The 20,333-nt window shown below is 43.7% G+C and overlaps 2 protein-coding genes across 2 annotated transcripts; both read left to right on the top strand.

Annotated features, from left to right (window-relative positions):
• Positions 1 to 4,186: 4,186 nt before the first annotated feature.
• On the top strand, positions 4,187 to 14,332 carry dll4 (delta-like 4). The gene is made up of 11 exons (XM_080047632.1): positions 4,187 to 4,637; positions 4,794 to 5,054; positions 5,420 to 5,477; positions 6,137 to 6,400; positions 9,081 to 9,141; positions 10,334 to 10,464; positions 10,691 to 10,860; positions 10,957 to 11,176; positions 11,614 to 12,340; positions 12,589 to 12,697; positions 13,171 to 14,332. Exons 1-11 carry the CDS (start codon positions 4,584 to 4,586, stop codon positions 13,174 to 13,176), a joined length of 2,061 nt encoding a protein of 686 aa, XP_079903758.1. The 5' UTR covers positions 4,187 to 4,583; the 3' UTR covers positions 13,177 to 14,332.
• Positions 14,333 to 18,432: 4,100 nt separating this feature from the next.
• Positions 18,433 to 20,199, top strand: chac1 (ChaC, cation transport regulator homolog 1 (E. coli)). Its single transcript, XM_080047620.1, has 3 exons — positions 18,433 to 19,071; positions 19,222 to 19,257; positions 19,411 to 20,199. Exons 1-3 carry the CDS (start codon positions 18,901 to 18,903, stop codon positions 19,792 to 19,794), a joined length of 591 nt encoding a protein of 196 aa, XP_079903746.1. The 5' UTR covers positions 18,433 to 18,900; the 3' UTR covers positions 19,795 to 20,199.
• Positions 20,200 to 20,333: the final 134 nt, after the last annotated feature.

Below are 20,333 nucleotides of genomic sequence, written 5' to 3'. Positions count from 1 at the left end.
CATTCAACCAATCCACTACGTCTGCCTCATATAAAGACTGAACAAATATAGACGCTTTCCATTTTCACTCTCAGCGGCACACAGCTACCGATACGAAAACAACAGATGAAAGGCAAACATCCAAAGATCGCGTAGAGTTCAAGGCACAATCTGCCCAAAAAAGAACTATTTTCTCTTAATGGATGATGATTTTTCAACAATCCGCCTTCTAAGAATTAAAGCAGACGAGTACTTTTTTTTTTAATTTTGCAGACCAAATTCATTCAAATCATAAATTAGTCAGTGACGCAACAGCAACTGAGCAAACTGAGAAATTGTAAATTGGTGTTCACTAATGAATAGAGCATGTTTCATACTGTTTCTCTTTGTGCTACTTTTAAGTATCATTAAAATAAAACAGTGCATACACAATTGCACAGCTCGTATACAAATCAGGGTAATATTGAATGTTTTGGTATTTAATAAGGTCCAGTGGCGTTTCCAGGACATTTTGACTGGGGTGGCCAAGGTGGGCCACAGAGCTGGAGTGGGGTGGCCATCACACACCTGAATGTGTTTTAAAAATGTAATCTAAGCATTCTGGTGCATTCTGGCGAAGAGAATAAAGGAAAAAGTCAACATTTATTTCAGTTCAGATGAATAGTAGAATTAGCAAGACAACATAACTTGCTAGCAGCCAGATGCCCATGTCACAAGCACACTTATGCTGTTTTCAAGACCTTTGCTGACCAGAGACCAGTTCTAGTGGACACAGTCCTACCATTACTTTAGTACTTGAAAATTGCAAACTGATCTCATATCAGTGGATTGGAGTGTCTGTGTGATGAACGTGGCAGCTACCTATCAAAAAAAAGTTAAGAAAGAAAAAAATAAATACATATCATCTCTGAACTAGGCTACATATCAGGAAAAAAAAAAAAAAAAAACATCCGAACTGAGGGGGGGGGGGGGGGGGGGAGGGGGGGTGGTTCACTGGGGTGGCCAGTAAGATGGGGGGGGGGGGTTCACTGGGGTGGCCAGTAAGATTTGGCCCCATGGCCCCCCCAGCCCCTCCCCCCTAGAATCGCCAATGATAAGGTCCAGTGACCTTACAGAAACCTACTGTATCCTCTTCAAATGACATTCAAATCTTCATCATTCAAGTTTTTGTGATACTTTCTACAACATGAAATAACACATTCTTCTGAGTGTTCTCGCAGGATTACTGTAGGCCTAGTTTTTCACAAACGCACAACTAATGCCAGACAGAATTAAGATGGAACATTTTGGAGAAAATTGGCTTGTCCCCTCCGTGAACAGACGATACAAAACGGTGCGTCGGGCGGCCAGTCTCCCACCAGATGGTAAATGAGAGAGACATGGGTGATCGAATAACAAATACAACCAATCAGATTATCAAAAACCCATGTAGGCTATGAGGGGGGGGGGGGACACCGAGGGGAAGCGTTTATTCAACTACACCCTTAACCATAGGATACATTTTTATCCTTATGTTTTATTTTTCGAGGGACTATTTTCTTTTCGGCTGCTTCACCTTAAAACAGTTGAGTGAAAAAAAATTACTAGATTGATCCTTTTGTGTGTTTTTTGTGACGTTATTAGCATATGGCCTGTTTAATATTTAAGAGCGTGTTAAGTTATTTTTTGTCGAACCAAGTGATTAAGGGAGTGGGAAGCTGTCGGTTTATCAGTCGCGCGCATCAACCCCATCAATTTTAGGCCATCAAATTAAATATTTTACCTCAATCCTGGGAAACCTGCTGCACGCGGGCACTGTCATTCCTATTAGCTGTTAAAGTTTACGGGGATGAATAAACCGATTTTACGGATGCTGGTGATAGGCTGTGTGTGTGTGTGTGTGTGTGTGTGTGTGTTTTTGAGAGAGAGAGAGAGAGAGAGAGAGAGAGAGAGACTCATTTGCATACAGCTGAATAGTTATCTCCCGTCCCGCACATTACACCCGCATGAGGGCGAAAGAGGGACACGCGCCACAACAATGGGAGGCACGCTTCCACTAAACCGTAAAACGCATGGGTGGGCATGAAGGGGCACACGCCAGCAACTAGATTGAAACACACCCTAAATAACATGTTAGGGGGGGAATGTGAGTTTGGACACAATATGGGCCTGTTTTTCCATGCGCAACATTTTACGCACGGAACACACAACACGGTGTGTTGTTTTGGTGTTAAGGATACAGCGATAATAAAGTTAATTAAGCCTTCATATTTGACAGGTTCAGTTAGGTAGGCCCACAATAGGATATGTGCTGTGTGCAGTGGCGGCTCCTGACAATAATCTCAGGGGGGGCAATTGTTGCCATGATGGGAAATATGACCCAAAATTAACCTAAATCAGATAGCATATGACAATGTCATATTGCATTTAACTGTTTGTTTTTCCTGTTCATCTGGCATAACCACTATGGCAACATTAGACAAGCATTGCACTGTACAGTATTTTTGGAAATTAAGTTAGTTAATTTCTTGAATAAAATTATTTTAGCTCTAAAATGATTTAATTATCCGGCTGTGGCCATCACAGATAACTTGTCATCTACCAGTGTGCTCCTCAGATAGGCTTCCTTTAAAAGTTAGGAGACAAAAATGGATGCTGGCATAGCATGTGCAACATTAACAGTGCTAATCATCACATTGGTTTGGGTTACTACTGTCTACAGCACTTGGTAGGCGGGTTTATGTCGGACGGTGAAAGCAGCTGTCAGCTAAACGACGATCAACAGCTGATCGCCGTTCAATAGCCGATCAGCTGTTGAACGGCGCTGGCTCGTATATGCAGATTGATGTTTAATGTTTGTTTTACCTTTTCTGAGAGATGATGCATAGGGGTGACACCCAAAGTTATCCATGCGGTCTCTGTGCAGCCATCAGGATGGATAAAAAGCCAGTATACAGTCCATATCATCATGCAGCGGCAGCAGGACAGAGCGTTAGCGCATTAGCATCCTGCTAGCCTCATTAGCCGTTCAAACGAGCCCCGTGAAAATCCGCGTTTATAAGATCCCCCAATCCATCTTGGTAGATACTTGCTTGATGGTTACATTTTGTCTGGGAAAGACCTAGTCCGAGTCCGATCAAGTAAGTAGCTTGCCAGCCTAGCCTGAGTTGATATAAAGTTGTGTTGGTCTTGAATATGACCGCTCTGGGCTGCATACTGGACATGTGACTGTATCAGTCACTGTAATTGGTTTATTGTTTACTGTACGTATGACGACAACACGTTAGGGCGAGCACCCCCGGAACCCATAGAGATTGCATTGCGAGGCTTGCAGTTTGAAAAAAAAAAGTTTTACATTGATGTCTATGAGAGCGCTGGGGGCGATTTTCAACCAGCCCGACATCGCCCCAGAGTGACGGTACAGAGCACAGACGCTGATTGTACAATGATATTCAGACTTAGATGCAGGTAAAAACTGTATTGAAATCATAAATTATGATTATTAATACAAAAAAAAACAAAAAACATCATTATTATATTTTCGTTTTTTGCTGATATGGCTCAAGGAGGGCGGCGCCCTATCGCCCTCTATGGGCGAGCCGCCACTGGCTGTGTGTGATATCGGTTTGGGTCCTAAAAGAAAAACAAAAAAACGAAACAAATCGATTTTCCTCATCAACCCCGCCAGGCATATTTGTATTTGTAATGTATTGTTTGTGATACAACTCTAGGAAGAGACAGACCCTACTGAGACGGAAGGGTCTGAAGGGAAACAGTGTGCACGGCTCCAACCCTGTAGTGAGGCCTAATTAAGCGTGCAATTGAGTGGAACCAAGGGCAAGAGGGTGCAATGATGTGACACACAGTAATTGAATTCTTGCTTTCTATTCCTCCAAGTTTCGGCTCCCTTTCATTGTCCAATGTCCACACTCCATAATGTGTAAAATGAGCGTCCGGCGTATTGTGCTCTAAAAATAAGTCAACAGATGTTAGGGGCTTGTTAATAATCGCCCAGTATATCCACGGTGGTCAGTCTGCAGCACAGTGCCAGTGGGTATTAAATCTGGATAATTGTTGTTGGGTTGGAAGGGAAGGGGGTTTGAATATGTGAAGTGGGCGGTGTCAGCCGAGTGACTGGCAGTTTATGTAATGAGCAGAGCCGTGCAAAGTCTATATATCTGGGAGGAGACAAACTACGGTTCATTCACGAGTAATAAGGCGAGTGATAGACGTCCGTGGCGCACTGACGCACCAAGTTCAGCACCAAAACAAGCCCTGAGCCGCGCGCGCACAGCGGAGTGACCATTTGTGGAGTACAGTATATCATGCGAGGAGGGGACGCCTGCTGACAGAAAGAAGCAGGGCTGTGGATATTGGTCTTCCCCCTTCACCTTTTGGATAACTTGGGAGATTGGAAACGCTTTCTCTGGACCCTTTTGACGCACACCAACGAGGGAGCGACGGGAGAACTCCCTGGGAGTGAAGAAGGATTTATACGTGTTTAAAGAGATTTTTTATTTGATTTTTTTTTCTCCATTTGTTTACCTTGGTGTAAATACTTTGGAATAGGAAGATTTTGCTGCTTTATTGGCTGGTGACGCGGCTGCCCTGGAGAAGCGAGAAGGATGGCAGCCTGGTTCACCTTTACCATCGCATTCAGCACCACGTTGATATCACAGGTATGAAGGAGGATAATACATCTCCCCTGTGGTCCCGAGACACATGGAAAGACACTTTTTTGCATGCTTTTTATTTATTAAATTTTTTTTTATTACAGAATATGCTTTATGTAACCGCATCGACGTTTTCCTCAATCATATGCCCTTCTCTTTTAGGTATTTGGATCCGGAGTTTTTGAGCTCGATCTGCACGAATTTAAAAATCACAAAGGTTTGCTGGCAAACGGAAACGCATGCAAGCCCAACTGCAGGACTTATTTTAGAATTTGCTTGAAGAACTATCAGGCTGTGGTCTCGCCAGGTGACTGCATCTTTGGAAGTACAATGACAGCCGTGTTGGGGACAAACTCTTTCAGTGCGAAGGACAGTGGCACTTTACCTAGACCGATTCAAATACCCTTCAACTTTGGATGGCCGGTAAGCGCCTGGAGCAGTTGCTCCACTTTATTTTTTATTTTTTTCACATGGACGAGTATGATATTTTTCAGGGTACTGATATACATTTTCCCTCAGCGTTATTATATGTCAGCTCATCTAATCCATGTCAGTAAAACTCGAAAAACCGATTTGACTGGATGGAATGACCACTGTAACAAACATTTATCTATCAAGCCTGAAGTGTAATGATATAGCTCTCTTTTAAACAATCAGCAGTCTGTTAAATACAATAGAAAAGACACAATGAAAGCTTTCCATTCTCAATTATATAATGTGTAAAAGAAAAGGAAAAAGAAAAGAAAAATACAATGGATATTAATTAGCTGCATGTGTTTTCTCCTCAGGGGTCATTTTCATTAATAATTGAAGCCTGGCATTCACCTTATGGAAATCTACCTGTAGGTAAGTGCAACATTTCTTACCACAGGAGGGAGCTATGTCTGCTTATTTGACACATGAAGATCTTCAACTGTCCTTTTTTGCTCAAATACATGCATTTTTTTAAAAACAGCTAAATGTATAGGGCTATTTGACAGATGAGTCACTCAACGTGTTGATCACCACTTCTTGTTAATTGTTCACACTTCACACATTTTCACCCCTATTCACTGCTTTGTTATGAACTTCAGAACACCTTTTTCATTCTTATACCCAATACAATTGAACTTCCTCCGGTTTATTTTTGGCGTGGGAAAGAGCTGTGGGCTTTGGTGAGAATACACAGCGCCTGCCAAAAGCCCCTGACTACATCTTCCTGTATTTTACACCTTACTCTGTTCCGCCCTTTGGAAGAGGGGACTGGGCCTGGGAATGTTTTTGCTGACGGAAAAGAAAGAGGAAATTTAAACCTGAGTTTATCTTTCATCTAAGCTGTATGGGATTTGATAAGGGATGCAGCTTGGCACTGGGCAGATTATTAAAGTTAAATTGGATGGCTTTTGAAACCCCAAGTCATTTAAAATGCGGTCCTTGACATAAATCCTAATCATCCTAGGAAATAAACAAGCTTACATACCTTATCTTACATTCATTCTAACTTCTCCTTTTTCTCCCTCTTTCAGATACCAACAACCCAGACTTTCAGATTAGCTTTTTTGCTATCCAGAGACAGCTGGGTGTAGGAACTGCTTGGTCTCAGGATATGCAGACCGTAAAACAGACGGAGCTACGATATTCTTACCGGTTTATCTGCAACGAAAGTTACTACGGAGAAAGTTGTTCCAAAAAGTGCACGCCCAGGGATGACAGATTCGGCCACTACACCTGCAACCGTGATGGGCAGTTATCCTGTCTACCCGGCTGGAAGGGGAAATACTGCGAAGAACGTAAGCAGCAGCACTCAACCCAAATACCTTCCATTAGGCCTGTTCACACCTGGCTGATTTATTGCACGTTTGAGGCCTGGTCTTGCTCTCCTTTATAGCTTGTGGTGTTACTGTGAGCTTGTGTCCCCTTTTCGAACGTGAGAGGGGTCCATCCAGATGTTTGCAAATGGTGTATAGATAGTGGGCCTGTTTTAGCGTAGCTTGCTCAGCTTGGTGTGATAAGAAAATCTTTGAGGGATTCAATGTACGTTCTTTACCTTAAAAAAGTTGTGACTTCTGCAAGGCCTCCTCATGAACTCTGCCCGTCCGTTTTGATGGTTGAAGTCCTAGAGAGGAAAGGAATTTGTGAGCACATCGGTAGGCTAGTTATTAAGTTGCACATAGGTCATCATGAAGGCCTAAAGATGTTGAGTGCCATGACAAGTTATTATGACGTAATGATATTTGGCAAGTCTCATAGGCAATTTTGGTGTGGAGTGCAGTATTCGGAGATATGTGCCCCATATAATTAATAATCATATTATTCAGCTGTGTAATGTGGGTTTTGTGAGCCCTCATTGAATATGGGTTGAGCGACAGACGGTTAACACGACAACAGGCTCATTATACTTATGCAAACCCACGGTGCCAAATCGTGGAGCAACACTCCCATGTTTTGGATAGCTCTGAATGGGGCCCACGAGGAGGCCCCGGTGACATTTGGCTCTACAATACCAAGGGCCCTTTTCACCAAAACAAATTAATCAAGGAGTAGATTGGAAGGCGGCACCGTGAGAGTAATAGTTACCATGTGCTGGATCTGTGACCACATGGGTGACAGCGAATCTGTCATCCATGTCACTCGGTGGTGAAAGAGAAATTGGCATGTGCTATTTTGACTGAGGCGCCAAATCCTAACCAGATGGGCTCACGTGTCGCAATTACAGACACATCCATCGTCTGTGACTACAGAAAATATACATGAGAGAAAGACGGATTGGGCATCTTTCAGACACTGTAATTTCTCCTCTCTCACACACTCCCATACATCAATTTTAAACATAGCTTGGTCATGGGGCCTATGCATTTTTTGGAGGATGAAGAACCTCAAAAATTTTTCATTTCATTTAATTTTCATTTATTTACGGCTCTTGACCACAAAACAAAACATTCAAATAATAACAGAACCAAACAATGGTGTACGGCATGGACACAACAAAAACACTAGGCTACTTAAACAATGGTAGGACATTTTGCAGAAAGGCAACCGTTTTACCATTAACTTTTGGCCTATCTGACCTCAAAAGCAAAATCAATTTAAACATATATGGAAAATTAGCATACTATTGCGGCAGGTACTTCTTTCTACATTCATATTCTTACACTCAAACAGGACATGATACTCATTGCCAAAACAATTGTCATCACAAAGGTTGCAAATTCTCTGACTTCTATCCAGCCCTTTATATCTTCCAATGACCTTAGGAATTATGGTGTTATTGACTCTAAAATCACAGATAGCCTGTACGTTTGGTTTTCATACAGCAGATACTTTTCTAATTTAAACTCTCCTCGAAATTCTACACATTCAAGTGTTATTTAACCAGAATAAGCTAGAAACACACATTTTACATTTTAAATAGGCTACACATAAGCAACAGTCGTCGAAGTCATAGCCTACTAATTACACTGGAAACAAAGGGCTAATGAACACAGCTGTAAGGGGTAGGCTACATATAACTTCCACTAGCTTGTCAATATGCAAATTTGCTTACACAGGTGTGCACTTGTATGGTATTTTGTTACCATCAGAAGGAAGTCACACCCAAAAAAGGACAGTGAATTAGTGTTTATGAAACTATGTTTATGAAAAAAATATAAAGAATTTATTGTTTTGTAGCCTACCTTCATAAAGTAGCCTACTGTACCGCGCGTGCCCGCCATGGTGCCCGACTGTAACATAATCCTCAGGCATCGGGGAGGGGTTGCGCGGGCACTGACAGGAGGAGCCCGGCCGACTGCACGCGCCAAGGTTAATCGTGGCATTATTATCCGCCACGCGCCATCGATGTTGAGTCCCCCTCCATTGTTGGGCGCGCGGTAGTAGCAGCTGCAAATATGGTTCTGGCAGACCACAAACAACAATAGTGACAGCTGTCTGCTATTGAGAGCAAGCATCTGTTCTGGACTAAACCGGCCGCTTACCGTCAGCCTCCCTGATATGCTACCCCGCGAATCAGTGTCATGGACGACCGGTACACTTAAAACGGGACAAACAAAACACTCAACCGATCCCCTCCTCTATGGCAGTTTGAGAAGTGAGGAAGGGGGGGTTTGACAGGTTTAGATCAAATGAAGGCTTCTGAGGAAAGTTGAGACAGAATGAGGCCTTGTGAAGTATAGCCTATGTATAAGCTCACAGTTGTGGCTATTTAAAGAAAGTGAGGATTTAGTAGTTATGTGTGTGGAGGGGGCTCATTTGACTTTTTAAAGACTTAACAACAATGCATTTCGTTAAAAGTATTTATTATGATCATGCCAATTTTATGTCTCTTCTCACTTGTTATTTTTTGAACAGTTTGAAACTTGCCTCACCAGGCAAAGTTGAGCAAAATAAAAAAATAAAAAACACCAGTTGATAGCACCACAAGTGAAGAAAGCAGTAGATTAACTGTTTGTTTTTTCTATCGTTCTGCTTCAGCTATCTGTCTGGAGGGCTGCAGCGAGAGGAATGGAAATTGCTCCAAACCTGGCGAGTGTGTGTAAGTATATTAGCCTATTAATTATGAACTGTTGAAACAAGTGTAGGCTCTTGTGTAGTTGCATCCACATGGACAGCGTCTCTTGTTCTCTTCTCCATGTAACCTCCAAACTGTTTTTATGTGTCCACATGGCTGATTCCGTTGTGTGCAGATTCATATAGGCCATTCCTGCATCCTTTGCGGTTAATGAGAGTTTGAGTTTGCTAAGTCAACAAAAAAGAAAAGAAAATGGCTATCCATCCCCTCTCTCGTCTCCACGTGTCACTCACTGACTTCTCCGCTTCCCATGTTCTTTTCTTGTCAGTAACCTGTCTCACTCACTCACTCACCAGCAAAGCAAGGATAACTCTCACACACAACACACACACACACACACACACACACAACACACACACACACACACACACACACACACACACACACACACACACACCCTCTCTCTGTGAGAAATTCCTCCAGAATCCTACTTTGCCCTCGTTTTTAGACACAAATCCACCATTCCCACCGCCAAAACTGACCCAAATTGAGGTTAAACCCTTTTGATACCCATCACGGTAAAGCTGCCCCTGTGCCTCTGCTCGCTCAGCAAAAAATGTTGTAACGTTTAAAAAGTCCATCTTAAGTCCCACAGTGGTTGGAAGAGGTTGCTATAGACAGTGCAGAGAAAAGGATATTCATGGGAAACAAGGGGAAAAAAATTATTTTGCTGTCGGCTAGCTGCCAGAAATCTTTAAAGAAATATTTCACCTTTGTATTATGACATCATTATTCATCCTACATATTTTCCTGAACATTGACCCCAACCGTTGGCTTATGTTCATCCTGTAGCTGCTGCATTCTCATTGTTTGCTTGCATGCAACAACTGCTGTGTAATGAGACAGCGGTGCGTGATTTCACTTTCCAAGTATTATATGCTTTTTGAAGAAAAAGAAAAGTCTTAATGTTACATTTTTTAGTGATGGATTTATAGGAGAATTTAATGATCCTACCAAACTGTGGCGTTGTTATTACTGTCTTGTTGCATGATTGATGACGGATTTCGTAATCTAATCGCTAGCGTACATGTCTGCGCTCATTCAATCCGACTCAACTGATTTGGGTGTTTCAAGTACCAAATTCGGTGGAAAATAAAAAATGAGGTAGGCTATATATAATTGCTTAATTAAAAAAACATGTTTTGTGGTTTTGCAGATGCAGAGACGGCTGGCAGGGCACATTCTGCGACGAGTGTAAGAAGTACCCGGCCTGCAAGCACGGTACCTGCCAGCTGCCGTGGCAGTGTAACTGTCAGGAGGGCTGGGGAGGCCTATTATGTGACCAAGGTACACCACACAACTTGGACCACTGCTGCCGTTCCTTCTTAGAAGATGTTCTCGTATTACTTGCACAGTGTTTTCATTTGAATTAACTTGAAAGCATTAGTAAATTAGGTTTATCGGAAGTGTTTCATTCATAGCTTTGAACACAGCCAGGGTAGATAGTTTTATTTTTTCTTCTTCTTCCCCATGCAAGGCTCCCCTTGTAAACGAAGACTCTTCTCTCCCCCAGATCTTAACTTCTGCACCCATCACCGTCCCTGTGTGAATGGTGCCACCTGTATGAACACAGGACAGGGCAGCTATACGTGTACATGCCTGCCCGGTTTCACAGGGGTCAACTGTGAGCTGGAAATGCAGGAGTGTGACAGCAACCCCTGCAGGAACGGAGGGATATGCACAGTATGTTGAAAAACAGATACATCCTTTGGACTTGAAACCTCTAGGTTTTTTGACTGTCCCACTAACTTTTCCTTCTGTTTTCTTTCCGCCCTTCAGAATTTGGAAAGTGGCTACAGATGCTCGTGTCCCCAAGGTTTTGAGGGCTCCCACTGCGAGCACAGCCTGCTGACCTGCGCCGACTCCCCCTGTTTCCACAGTGGCAAATGCTGGGAGAAGGACAATGGCCGCAGCTACATGTGCGAGTGTCCCCGTGGCTACACCGGACTCAACTGCGAGAAGAGAGTGGACAAGTGCACGTCGCTTCCCTGCGCTAATGGTACAGTCTTCCTCCCCTCTTTGCCCACCCCCCCTCTCCTCCTTCTGAACTGAACTTCCCCTCGCTCTTCCCCCCCCCCCCCCTTCAAATTCCTGCTAACTGGAAGTAATGTGGAACAACAGGAATTGGTGGGAACTTGGTGTCTATTGTCCTCCGTATAAACACTCGGCAGCTCAGAGAAGCAGCTTGTAAATGTCGCCACGGCTCGAAAAAAGGGGACAAATATCCAGCGCGGCTCGATTTCTGTCTTATTGTAAACATAGAGGGGGCTCTCTGGGATTGGGAGAACAATGCAACTTGATGTGGCCGCGTGAGGATTTGATGGAGATGTGTAAACCCAATAAAGGAAGGTTTACGGAGATGGTCTTTTAGATTGTAGAAATGTGCTAGTGGTTGTCATCTTGGATGCTGAATAATAGCCTCTTTTTGTTCCATAGGTGGTCTGTGTCTGATCCACGGTGGCGTGCGTGTGTGTAGCTGCCGAGCGGGATTTACTGGCCAGCGCTGTGAGATCAACGTCAACGAGTGCGCCGGTAACCCCTGCCTCAATAGCGGCACCTGCCAAGACCGGATCAACGACTACACCTGCACCTGCCCCGCTGGCTACGGAGGACGCAACTGCGACAGAGTCCTGGACGAGTGCTCCCTCCGGGCCTGCCTCAACGGAGGGCTCTGCACGGGGGGCAGCGGGCCAGGCAAGCCTCCAGCGGCCTGCAGCTGCACGCCGGGCTTCACCGGGCCTCGCTGCGAGTTCTTCGCCATCACCTCTCCCGTGAGCCGCGACGTAGAGATCCAAGATGGCTTCCAGTGGGCGGCAGTTTCTCTGGCCGTGGGGCTGATGGCGCTGCTGGTGCTGCTGTGCATGGTGGGCTTGGCTCTGAGGCACATCCACAAGCAGGCCCAGAGAGAGCAGGGTGACTCTGAGACCATGAACAACCTGTCCATCGTTCAGAAGGAGAACCTGATCCCAGCGTCCCAGCTGAAAAAGACCAACCTACAGGTGGACTGCGACTCGGAGAAATCGAACTTTATCCACAAAAACTATCACTTGGACCCTTACAGCTCGAAATCGAAGGAGTTGAAGGATGAAAAGTCGCACGAGGATAAAAGTCTTATTTATGACAAATGTTTAGAAGACAAAATGCCCTTGAGTAGAATGTACAGGTAAGGGGAACCATATTCATACTGCATATTCACACTGTCTGTAAAATATAATGTGTGACAAAGCACTAGGCAAAGTCTCCATTTATTGCGTTCATACAGTTTTGTTTTATGAGATTCTTCATTTACACAAAGTTTATACATGTTTGGCAATTGCTTTGCACCCTGTCCTCTCTGCTTCCTGCTAATGCAAACCTCTACCATGTGCTTCTAGTTTGTGTGTTAACCCAAAGCGTGATTTGTGTTTGCAGTGAAAAGCCAGAGTGTAGGATATCAACGATATGTTCCTCAAGAGACTCCATGTACCAGTCGGTATTTGTTATAGCGGAGGAGAGGAGGGAATGCGTCATAGCAACCGAGGTAAGCCACAAAAAAAAATAACATCATCTTCATCAGCATTTCCTCAGTACCCCCCCCCCCCCCTCCCCAAACTCCCCCGCCACTTGAAATGTATCACAAGGTCCCAAGCGCACAATCTCTCACCAACATTTGTGACGGGGCATGACGCTATTTGTAGAGAGGCTGTTTTCTAGTATATCTACTGCATTATTGGTTTCTGTAAATTGCACCGGCTATCATTTATCTTGGCCATATGTTGACCAAAAGTATGAACTTATACTGATTCCCCACACATGTTTGGCTGTGCTTGGTCTCAAAGGCCCTGTCTTTTACTGCTGTGGCATTTAGTGGAATTTTAAACTTTTGTTTTCCAAGGAAAATATCATTCTAATACTAAACCATTTGACCTGTAACAGTTAAAAAAAGATTGAAAACACTTATTAAACTTTGGGATTATTGATTAATTTTGTCTTCTGCTTTCCCCCCGCCAACAGGTATAAAGCGATGGGTTTCATTCGGAAAGCGAAGGGAACAAGAAGGACACAATCAAGGCAGAATGTAATATTCTGGATTGTTTACAAATGCTGAGAAGAGACTGGAGATTGTTTAAGATGTCCACTGCTGCTCTGGAACACTTGAGAACTGGATGCTCTGCAACAAGAAAACTACAAAAACAAAAATGAACAGAACCGAGAAACTTTATGTTGACCTAGTGTTTGTATGCAACACATGTACAGTGAAGGACCTCTCTCAGCTGTGGCTGTGGTTAAAACAGACTGGCGAATGAACTGACTACTCAAGGCGCGACAACCGACAGAGCATCGGTGAAATATTAATTTATAATCTCTGCCATCCTGGACATTAGAAGGAGGCAAAAGTGGTTCTCTGCCTCTTCGTGTCCGACACGGCCTTGTGTGATAATCATGATGACTTTGACAGCCAACCAATCAGTGAAAACAAAAAGGTGCCTAAGATTTGACCTCCTTCAAATCCCCCATCCCCACTCCCGCCATCTTCGCCTGCTATGCAAGACTCGGGGTCCAGACGATTGGATTCGCCCAAAGTCCCAATCCAACCTCGCAAACACTGAGAGTTATGAATGTCTGAAACTAATCTTCGACTGTCAATCACATGAAAAAAAAAAGACTGGTTGGACTTTTCCATGCAACGGTGAAGATTGTATACAGCCCAAATTCACTAGAAGCCTTAAAAAACAAAAGGGGGGTGTTGAATACTAATTTGTTTTGCCCCTTGTCTGTTCTTGGATCATTTGCACTACGAAAGCTAAATCGGGGACAAAACAAGTTTTGAATCAACAGGGGTTGGAAGAGGAATCCACAGGAAAACAAATAGTCAGTGCTTGTGCCAGCAAGATCCAAGAGAAAGGAAAGGTTTGCATAGAAATAGTCTTTTTTTATGCAACCCAACTGAGAAAAAACAAAGAGACTCAAAACAAGGAGATAAAATGACTGTCACACCACTGCCTGCCTATAATACATTTCAAAAATACAGAACCAATAATGTAATTTTTTTAAATGATTATTTCCAGAGTTTAATTTAAATATGACACACTGCTCTTTATATGTTTTATAATATTATTTTGTATATAATGCATATTTATAAGGACCAAACTTCTGAAGAATAAAACTTCCTTGAATACTGTTATTAATTCGATGTCAGTAAATGGAAAAGGAAATTATTTTTGAGGTGTTTTTAAATAATGAAATTGAGTACAAATGATGATCAAACGTGTCTTGCATTTGTTTGTTTTTATCAGAGCTTATCCATTCATCCTGTGTTCAGTTTATACTGCGTGCTGCTCAGCTGGACCCAAATGTTGGGCAGGATATGAAATCCAGCTGCTGTCCTACATCCACAGATCATATTAAATGTTCTGGACATTAGGTAGAGACATGAAGCCCCCCGACTGTGGCATCACTACTTCGATAGATTCCTGGAAACGCCTTTGGCTCCCGCCCCACCCACTCACTCCTCGTTCTCTCTCCAGCCTTAAATTGGCTTGAAATTCAAATCGGTTTCCACGGATACCACCCCCTCAAGCTGGAAATGGCGAAACAAAGCCAGGCGCAGGGCAAAGGGGAACGCCCCCCTCACCAAAACCACCCCACCCCTCATAATTTTCTTGCACAAACGCATCTGCACACACACACACACTCCATGCCCCCCCCCCCCCCCCCCAAAACAGATGCCGTGGGTCGGGGGTTGGGGGGGATCACGGAGTGAGTCTGTAGTGCCATAAAAACAGCAGCATATGCCAGGCCTCTCGCCCCGTGTGCATGTCATACAGAGTGCACAGACCTCCTCCCATAAAATAAAAAAACACACTCGAGCACTTACAGGCTCCCCAACTGGCTGCCTCCCCTTCAGGGTTAAGAGCAATAATTCAATGCCCGGTTCTGTACTACCCACTCCTGCAAACAAAGCTCCGGGTGAGGGCCTGGCACTGGGTCATGTCACCAGAAGGGAAGGGAAACCAGATGGGAGCCAGAGGATCTTGTGTGAAGCAACATGAAACTAAATAAATAATAACAATCTTGATTTTACAAAAGACGACTTCTCAGTTCGTCAACTGTATTGCCTTTGTTGTCTTTTTGAAATGCTGCTGCTTTGCACAGTTTCGGTCTGAAATGTGTCCTGAAAAATTAATTTTAGGAAGTGTCATCCGCATTATCAGATGCAAAACTCTCCTGCCTCCAGTTAACACAAATCCCGCAACAGTCAACACCCCCTAATCAGCAGCAATCAACACTCGGCAGAGAATCTGGATGGCTTTTCCCTCTCACACACACACACACACACACACATCCTGTTAGCCTGTTGACCTAGGCATCCTCATCTAAGGGCTTGTGTGTGCATAAAAAAACTGTTTAGTAAAAGGGGTGCTTCCGGCCTGGCTCAAGAAAAACACACGTTATCACAATGATTAATCGTTAAAGCCCCCCCATGCTTGGCTCTGATACCTGACCCAGCCTGTTGGATATAGAAGCACTTGGGAGTTTCTTCCCACCGGCATCATCATACTCACACCTACTGTATAAGCAGCCACACACCCTCGTTCACACTCGATGGTGGTGGCAAACACATGCGAGGGCTTTGCTCTTTGGCCCCAGGGTCTCCATAGCATTGGCCAGGCATTTTCATTGTGTTATAATCACAGTATCCTGTTTGTGACCCAGTGACATCATTTCCCGTTTCCTCCCTGATTAAAAAACGCAGAACATGCCGGCGTGGGCCAACGGCTTTTCTCACGCATCGCTTTCTTCGACCTGCACTTGCTTGCGCAGAAGACTGTGGGGCTTTCAGGAAACTGCCTCAAAACAAGCGAGAGCACAGACAAACAGGCTAATCAGCACTATTTATTCTCAAGAAGGAAGGGGAGTGTGGGGGGGGGGGGATATATGTGATATTGATGTCAGGGATAGGACATCAGGAAGCAGAACTGAAATTCAAATCTTTCTATCTCGCCACGAGAATGTCCCTCTACATCACGCTTGTTTTGGATCAATTGCAATCGAGAGTGCAACAACAACCACGTATACTTCAAATGGCTTTCTTTCATAGCTATGACCTTCTGTCACGTTCATTTGAAGTCCCATTCGACCGTGCATGTTTTTGTGCATGTAGGCTGTCCTCCAGTGTTGTGTAACCTTGGCCTGCCCTGAACCTGCAGTCGTCTCATTAATTAACACTAGGTGTCAGTAAAAAACCTACACAGGAAACAAGTGGTCAGTAATAAATTGCCAAAATAAAACACCAGGTACGCTCAAGCTCCAGTTTAAAGCAACGTAATCCAAGGCTGTAGTCATTGAGTCAACACTAACCAAAACTACCAGAACTGCAATGTAAAATAACCAGCAGTAGTAATAGCAGTCATTTCAGTTTGGTTACATTTATGATTACATTTAATAATTATTTCATAGCAAGCAGAGCATTTTTTTTCTATAATTATTATAACAATGAGTGCATCCAATAATTCAGACAAACCCAAATCCGACAAAATCTAAGGCATAAACAAGTCAGTCAAAGTCTGCAGGATCATAAAACTAGCCACAAGCTCCCAATCTAAGAATGTTTACGTCATACTTAAAAAAACAAATATCTGCTGCAGGAGTGGCAGCAGAGACAAATTAGCGAGAGAATTTTTGATAAATTGACCAGTCAAAACATGGAATCAGAGCACTAGATTAGATTACAGGCAGTGCTGTCTGTGTGTTTTTTAGTTTTTAGTGAAGCCTTTATGGCCTGTGCGAAGAGCTACCCAGAAATACCGTAGCTCGAGGAGCGGACGGACATGAAAGGCATCACCATATATAATGGGATGGAAACTTGTGCATGAACCTGGGTGGCTCAAAGGCCTGGATCATGTGGTGCTTTAGATTTATGATGAGCTGATACATTTGTCTGGCCTCTTATCAAGGCAGATAATGCCAGCTATTTATAGATAATCTATCTTTTGAGCACAGATGAGCCCCTGCTATTAGCAGCGTATCAAATCCATGGCGAGAGTGGCGGCCATTTTCCTTCTGTACAGGCTTAATCATGTCCTCCATGATTCTGATCATTGTACTCTTTGGCTATGTGTCTATGCTTTGAACTGTCATTTGGAAGTTTTGATTGACCATTGCATTTCTCACTTTTGCTTATATTATTTTTGGTTTATAAGAAGTGGACATGCATACAAAACCCATGGTGGTTATGCAACTCTTTCCAAATCAACATGTGTTTGACTTCCAACGCAGGACCTTTGTTGAGTCAATTGTATGAAAAGGAAATTTCATAAGTGTGTTCAAGAAGTTGGAATAATATTGCAGGAGCAGGCAACATTTTTGATGATAACAGGCTGATATGATAACACACTGGTTAGCCAGCCAATCACATGTGGCCAGTCAAATTGACCCTACCTGCTGGTACCATGGACATATGGTACAGTTAACAAAAACTAAACAAACTGATTATACACAATACAGCAAATTGGAAAAGAAAAGTACCTGTCCAACTTTCTGGATCAAGAGGGCTGAGAAGAATGAAGTGGTGCAGAGGGATCCTCAGCAGACAGGGCCCATTGTCTTGCCATTAGCTGTGGGGCTAGCTTACGGCCCTTGCTAACCATGGTTCAATCAAACGTTCATGTAGGGTGCTTACTCACGTGTCAAGAGTGAATTATATGTGTAGTGTAGGCTACTGTGTTTATGCACACAGGTAGAATTATTTCAGTATTTGGCGTTGTGTTTAAAATCAAAGACATTTTCATATTCCTATACTGTCTTTTCATTGTTGCTGTTGCGAAATGAGTTTCAACCATGGACCTATTATAAAGAAACCAACGCCTTGTTTAGGCCTCTCTCCAAGACCTAGTCTGATGCAATGTCTTGGTACGTTGCCTTGCTGCTGCTGTGGCCCTGAAATGCTGTGGGAAGTTGCATCAGCCGGATCCAGTCTAAACATATAAATATTTTCTGAGAATGACAACACGTGCGACCAATCATCAATACAATCCGTTGGACTGACAGTTCATTGGCCAATCACATTAAAACATTGAGGTTGTCTCAAGTCAAGTTTTAGCCAATAGTGTAACCGGTTTGGTTCTAAGTCCCGCCCTATATAGCGCACCGAAACCTGATTGGATGAAAAGTGTTCCACTTAAAATGTGATTGGTCGAAAACGCTTAGATGGAATCGCCCACCTTACTTTGCATGTATAAATACTCGAGCGCCACTGCGCCATGTTATCGAGGAAACGGTTCAAATCAGCGTCGTGTCTCTGCCGGGTGAAGACCCAAGACTAGGCGTTTGAAACGTTAATTTAAATTAGTCAAACCTCGATCATTCGTTTCTTAGTTCTACATTTCTAGTCTCACAGGCCAGCGAAGTAGCTGGCCGAAACGTTTTGATTTTTTCCCCCTCAAATCGATTTGAAAGCCGAATCGGCTGCCATGGATTTTTAAGGCATAATGCGTTGGCTCTAATGCAAAGGCAATGCATCGTTCATGGCGAAATCAAGTGCGAAACTCCATCTTCGCAACTGCCAAGCAGTTGGGCTCAAATACCGTCCGCGGTATACCTGCGAGCCAGCCGGTCCCTCTGCTCCTGGACCGGAGGAAGCTAACGCTAGCTAGCTAGTCGTCGTGGCTAATAAGGTCATTTAAAAAAAAAAAAAAAAAACTCCATCGATTCATCCGAACGTCTTCAACACTATCGATCAAAATGAAGCCTCAAGACATCATCGCCGCGAAGACCAGCCTGTGGATCTTCGGGTACGGGTCTCTGGTGTGGAAGCCTGACTTCAAATACAGGAGGAGCCAGGTCGGCTACATTGAAGGTTACAAGAGACGTTTCTGGCACGGAGACAACTTTCATCGCGGGAACGACGAGTCGGTAAGATTCAGTGTTTTATTTTACTTGCCACATGGTTGTCATTTGCTTGTGAGGGCACGTACAGCTGTTTTTAGTGAACTTCTTGGCACAGACTGCTATGGCGTTGCCCATGACGTGACCCTATTTCTCTTCCTCTGTCTCTCCCTGCAGCCCGGAAGAGTGGTGACGCTGATTGAAGACGATGACGTAAGTGGCAAACTTCGCTTCCTATTGGTCCACTGGTGATTTTTTTTTTTTCTATAGAAAACAAAATGGAGTTTCCAGTCTTCAAGAGAAACTTGTATTATTCCCGCACTGCCTCATATTAACCACACTATTTACCTCTTCCTCTCATCACAGGCATGCACTTGGGGCATGGCGTTCGAGGTGACTGGCTCTCAAGTGGAGGAGTCCCTGAAGTACCTTAACGTGCGTGAGGCGGTGTGCGGCGGCTACGTCACCAAAATGGTTGATTTCTATCCCGAGGGGGAGAGCCACGCCCCGGTTCAGGCACTGCTGTACATCGCCACCGCAGACAACGCCCTATACCTGGGGCCGGCCTCACCTGAGGAGATTGGCACCCATATTGCCACTTCACAAGGAAAGACGGGCCACAATCTTGAGTATCTCTTAAGGCTGGCTGAGTTCATGAGACGCAGCTGCCCGCACGTGGAAGACGATCACCTGTTCTCCATCGAAGCAGCAGCGCTCACCATGGTGTCCTATCTGTTAGCAGCCCAGTAGCTCGTACCACTTCGTTTCACTAGCTTATATAGTGGATGATTACATTACACACCACACACTACAGTGTTTTCATCTGTCATACAGTCCCATCTATGTTTTATGTAGTGAACTTAAGCTTCAGAATACCATCCAGTGTACTTGAATCCATTAAATGCTACTAAAGTGATGACAAAAGGGAAGCAAGATGTCAGGGTTTTTTTTTTTTTTTTTTGTCCATAGCATGACCTCATGTTTACATTGTAATGATGCAAATGTTTATACATTTAAAAAATGTGTGGTCACTAAATTGTTTACTGTAAAATGTGCATTTGAAAAGAAAGAAGGCACATTGACTTTATTTGCACAGTTCTGATTACGTCCACTATTCTAACAGTCTGGCAAATGTCAATAAAAAAGTTAAAAGAACTCTTTTGTTATCGTTTCTTCCTTTACATGTATTCTGACGTGAGCCATTGGGAATGTGTTCTTGTGTAACATGAACCTGAGTGTAGGGCCAGCCAAAAACTCATTTGTTGATTTGGACCTAGATCATACAAGGT

Source organism: Ammodytes marinus, assembly GCF_949987685.1.
Source record: "Ammodytes marinus genome assembly, chromosome: 19".
In the NCBI taxonomy this organism is placed as follows: domain Eukaryota; kingdom Metazoa; phylum Chordata; class Actinopteri; order Uranoscopiformes; family Ammodytidae; genus Ammodytes; species Ammodytes marinus.
This window is presented reverse-complemented; position numbering and strand designations above follow the sequence as displayed.

What these genes read in the sequence shown, in the direction of transcription:
- dll4 (XM_080047632.1), top strand. Translation starts at nt 4,584, where the DNA reads ATGGCAGCCTGGTTCACCTTTACCATCGCATTCAGCACCACGTTGATA. An exon ending in GCACCACGTTGATATCACAG is followed by an intron (nt 4,638 to 4,793) that starts GTATGAAGGAGG and finishes CTTCTCTTTTAG; the next exon opens with GTATTTGGATCCGGAGTTTT. An exon ending in CCCTTGAGTAGAATGTACAG is followed by an intron (nt 12,341 to 12,588) that starts GTAAGGGGAACC and finishes TTGTGTTTGCAG; the next exon opens with TGAAAAGCCAGAGTGTAGGA.
- chac1 (XM_080047620.1), top strand. Translation starts at nt 18,901, where the DNA reads ATGAAGCCTCAAGACATCATCGCCGCGAAGACCAGCCTGTGGATCTTC. An exon ending in ATCGCGGGAACGACGAGTCG is followed by an intron (nt 19,072 to 19,221) that starts GTAAGATTCAGT and finishes CTCTCCCTGCAG; the next exon opens with CCCGGAAGAGTGGTGACGCT. An exon ending in CGCTGATTGAAGACGATGAC is followed by an intron (nt 19,258 to 19,410) that starts GTAAGTGGCAAA and finishes CTCTCATCACAG; the next exon opens with GCATGCACTTGGGGCATGGC.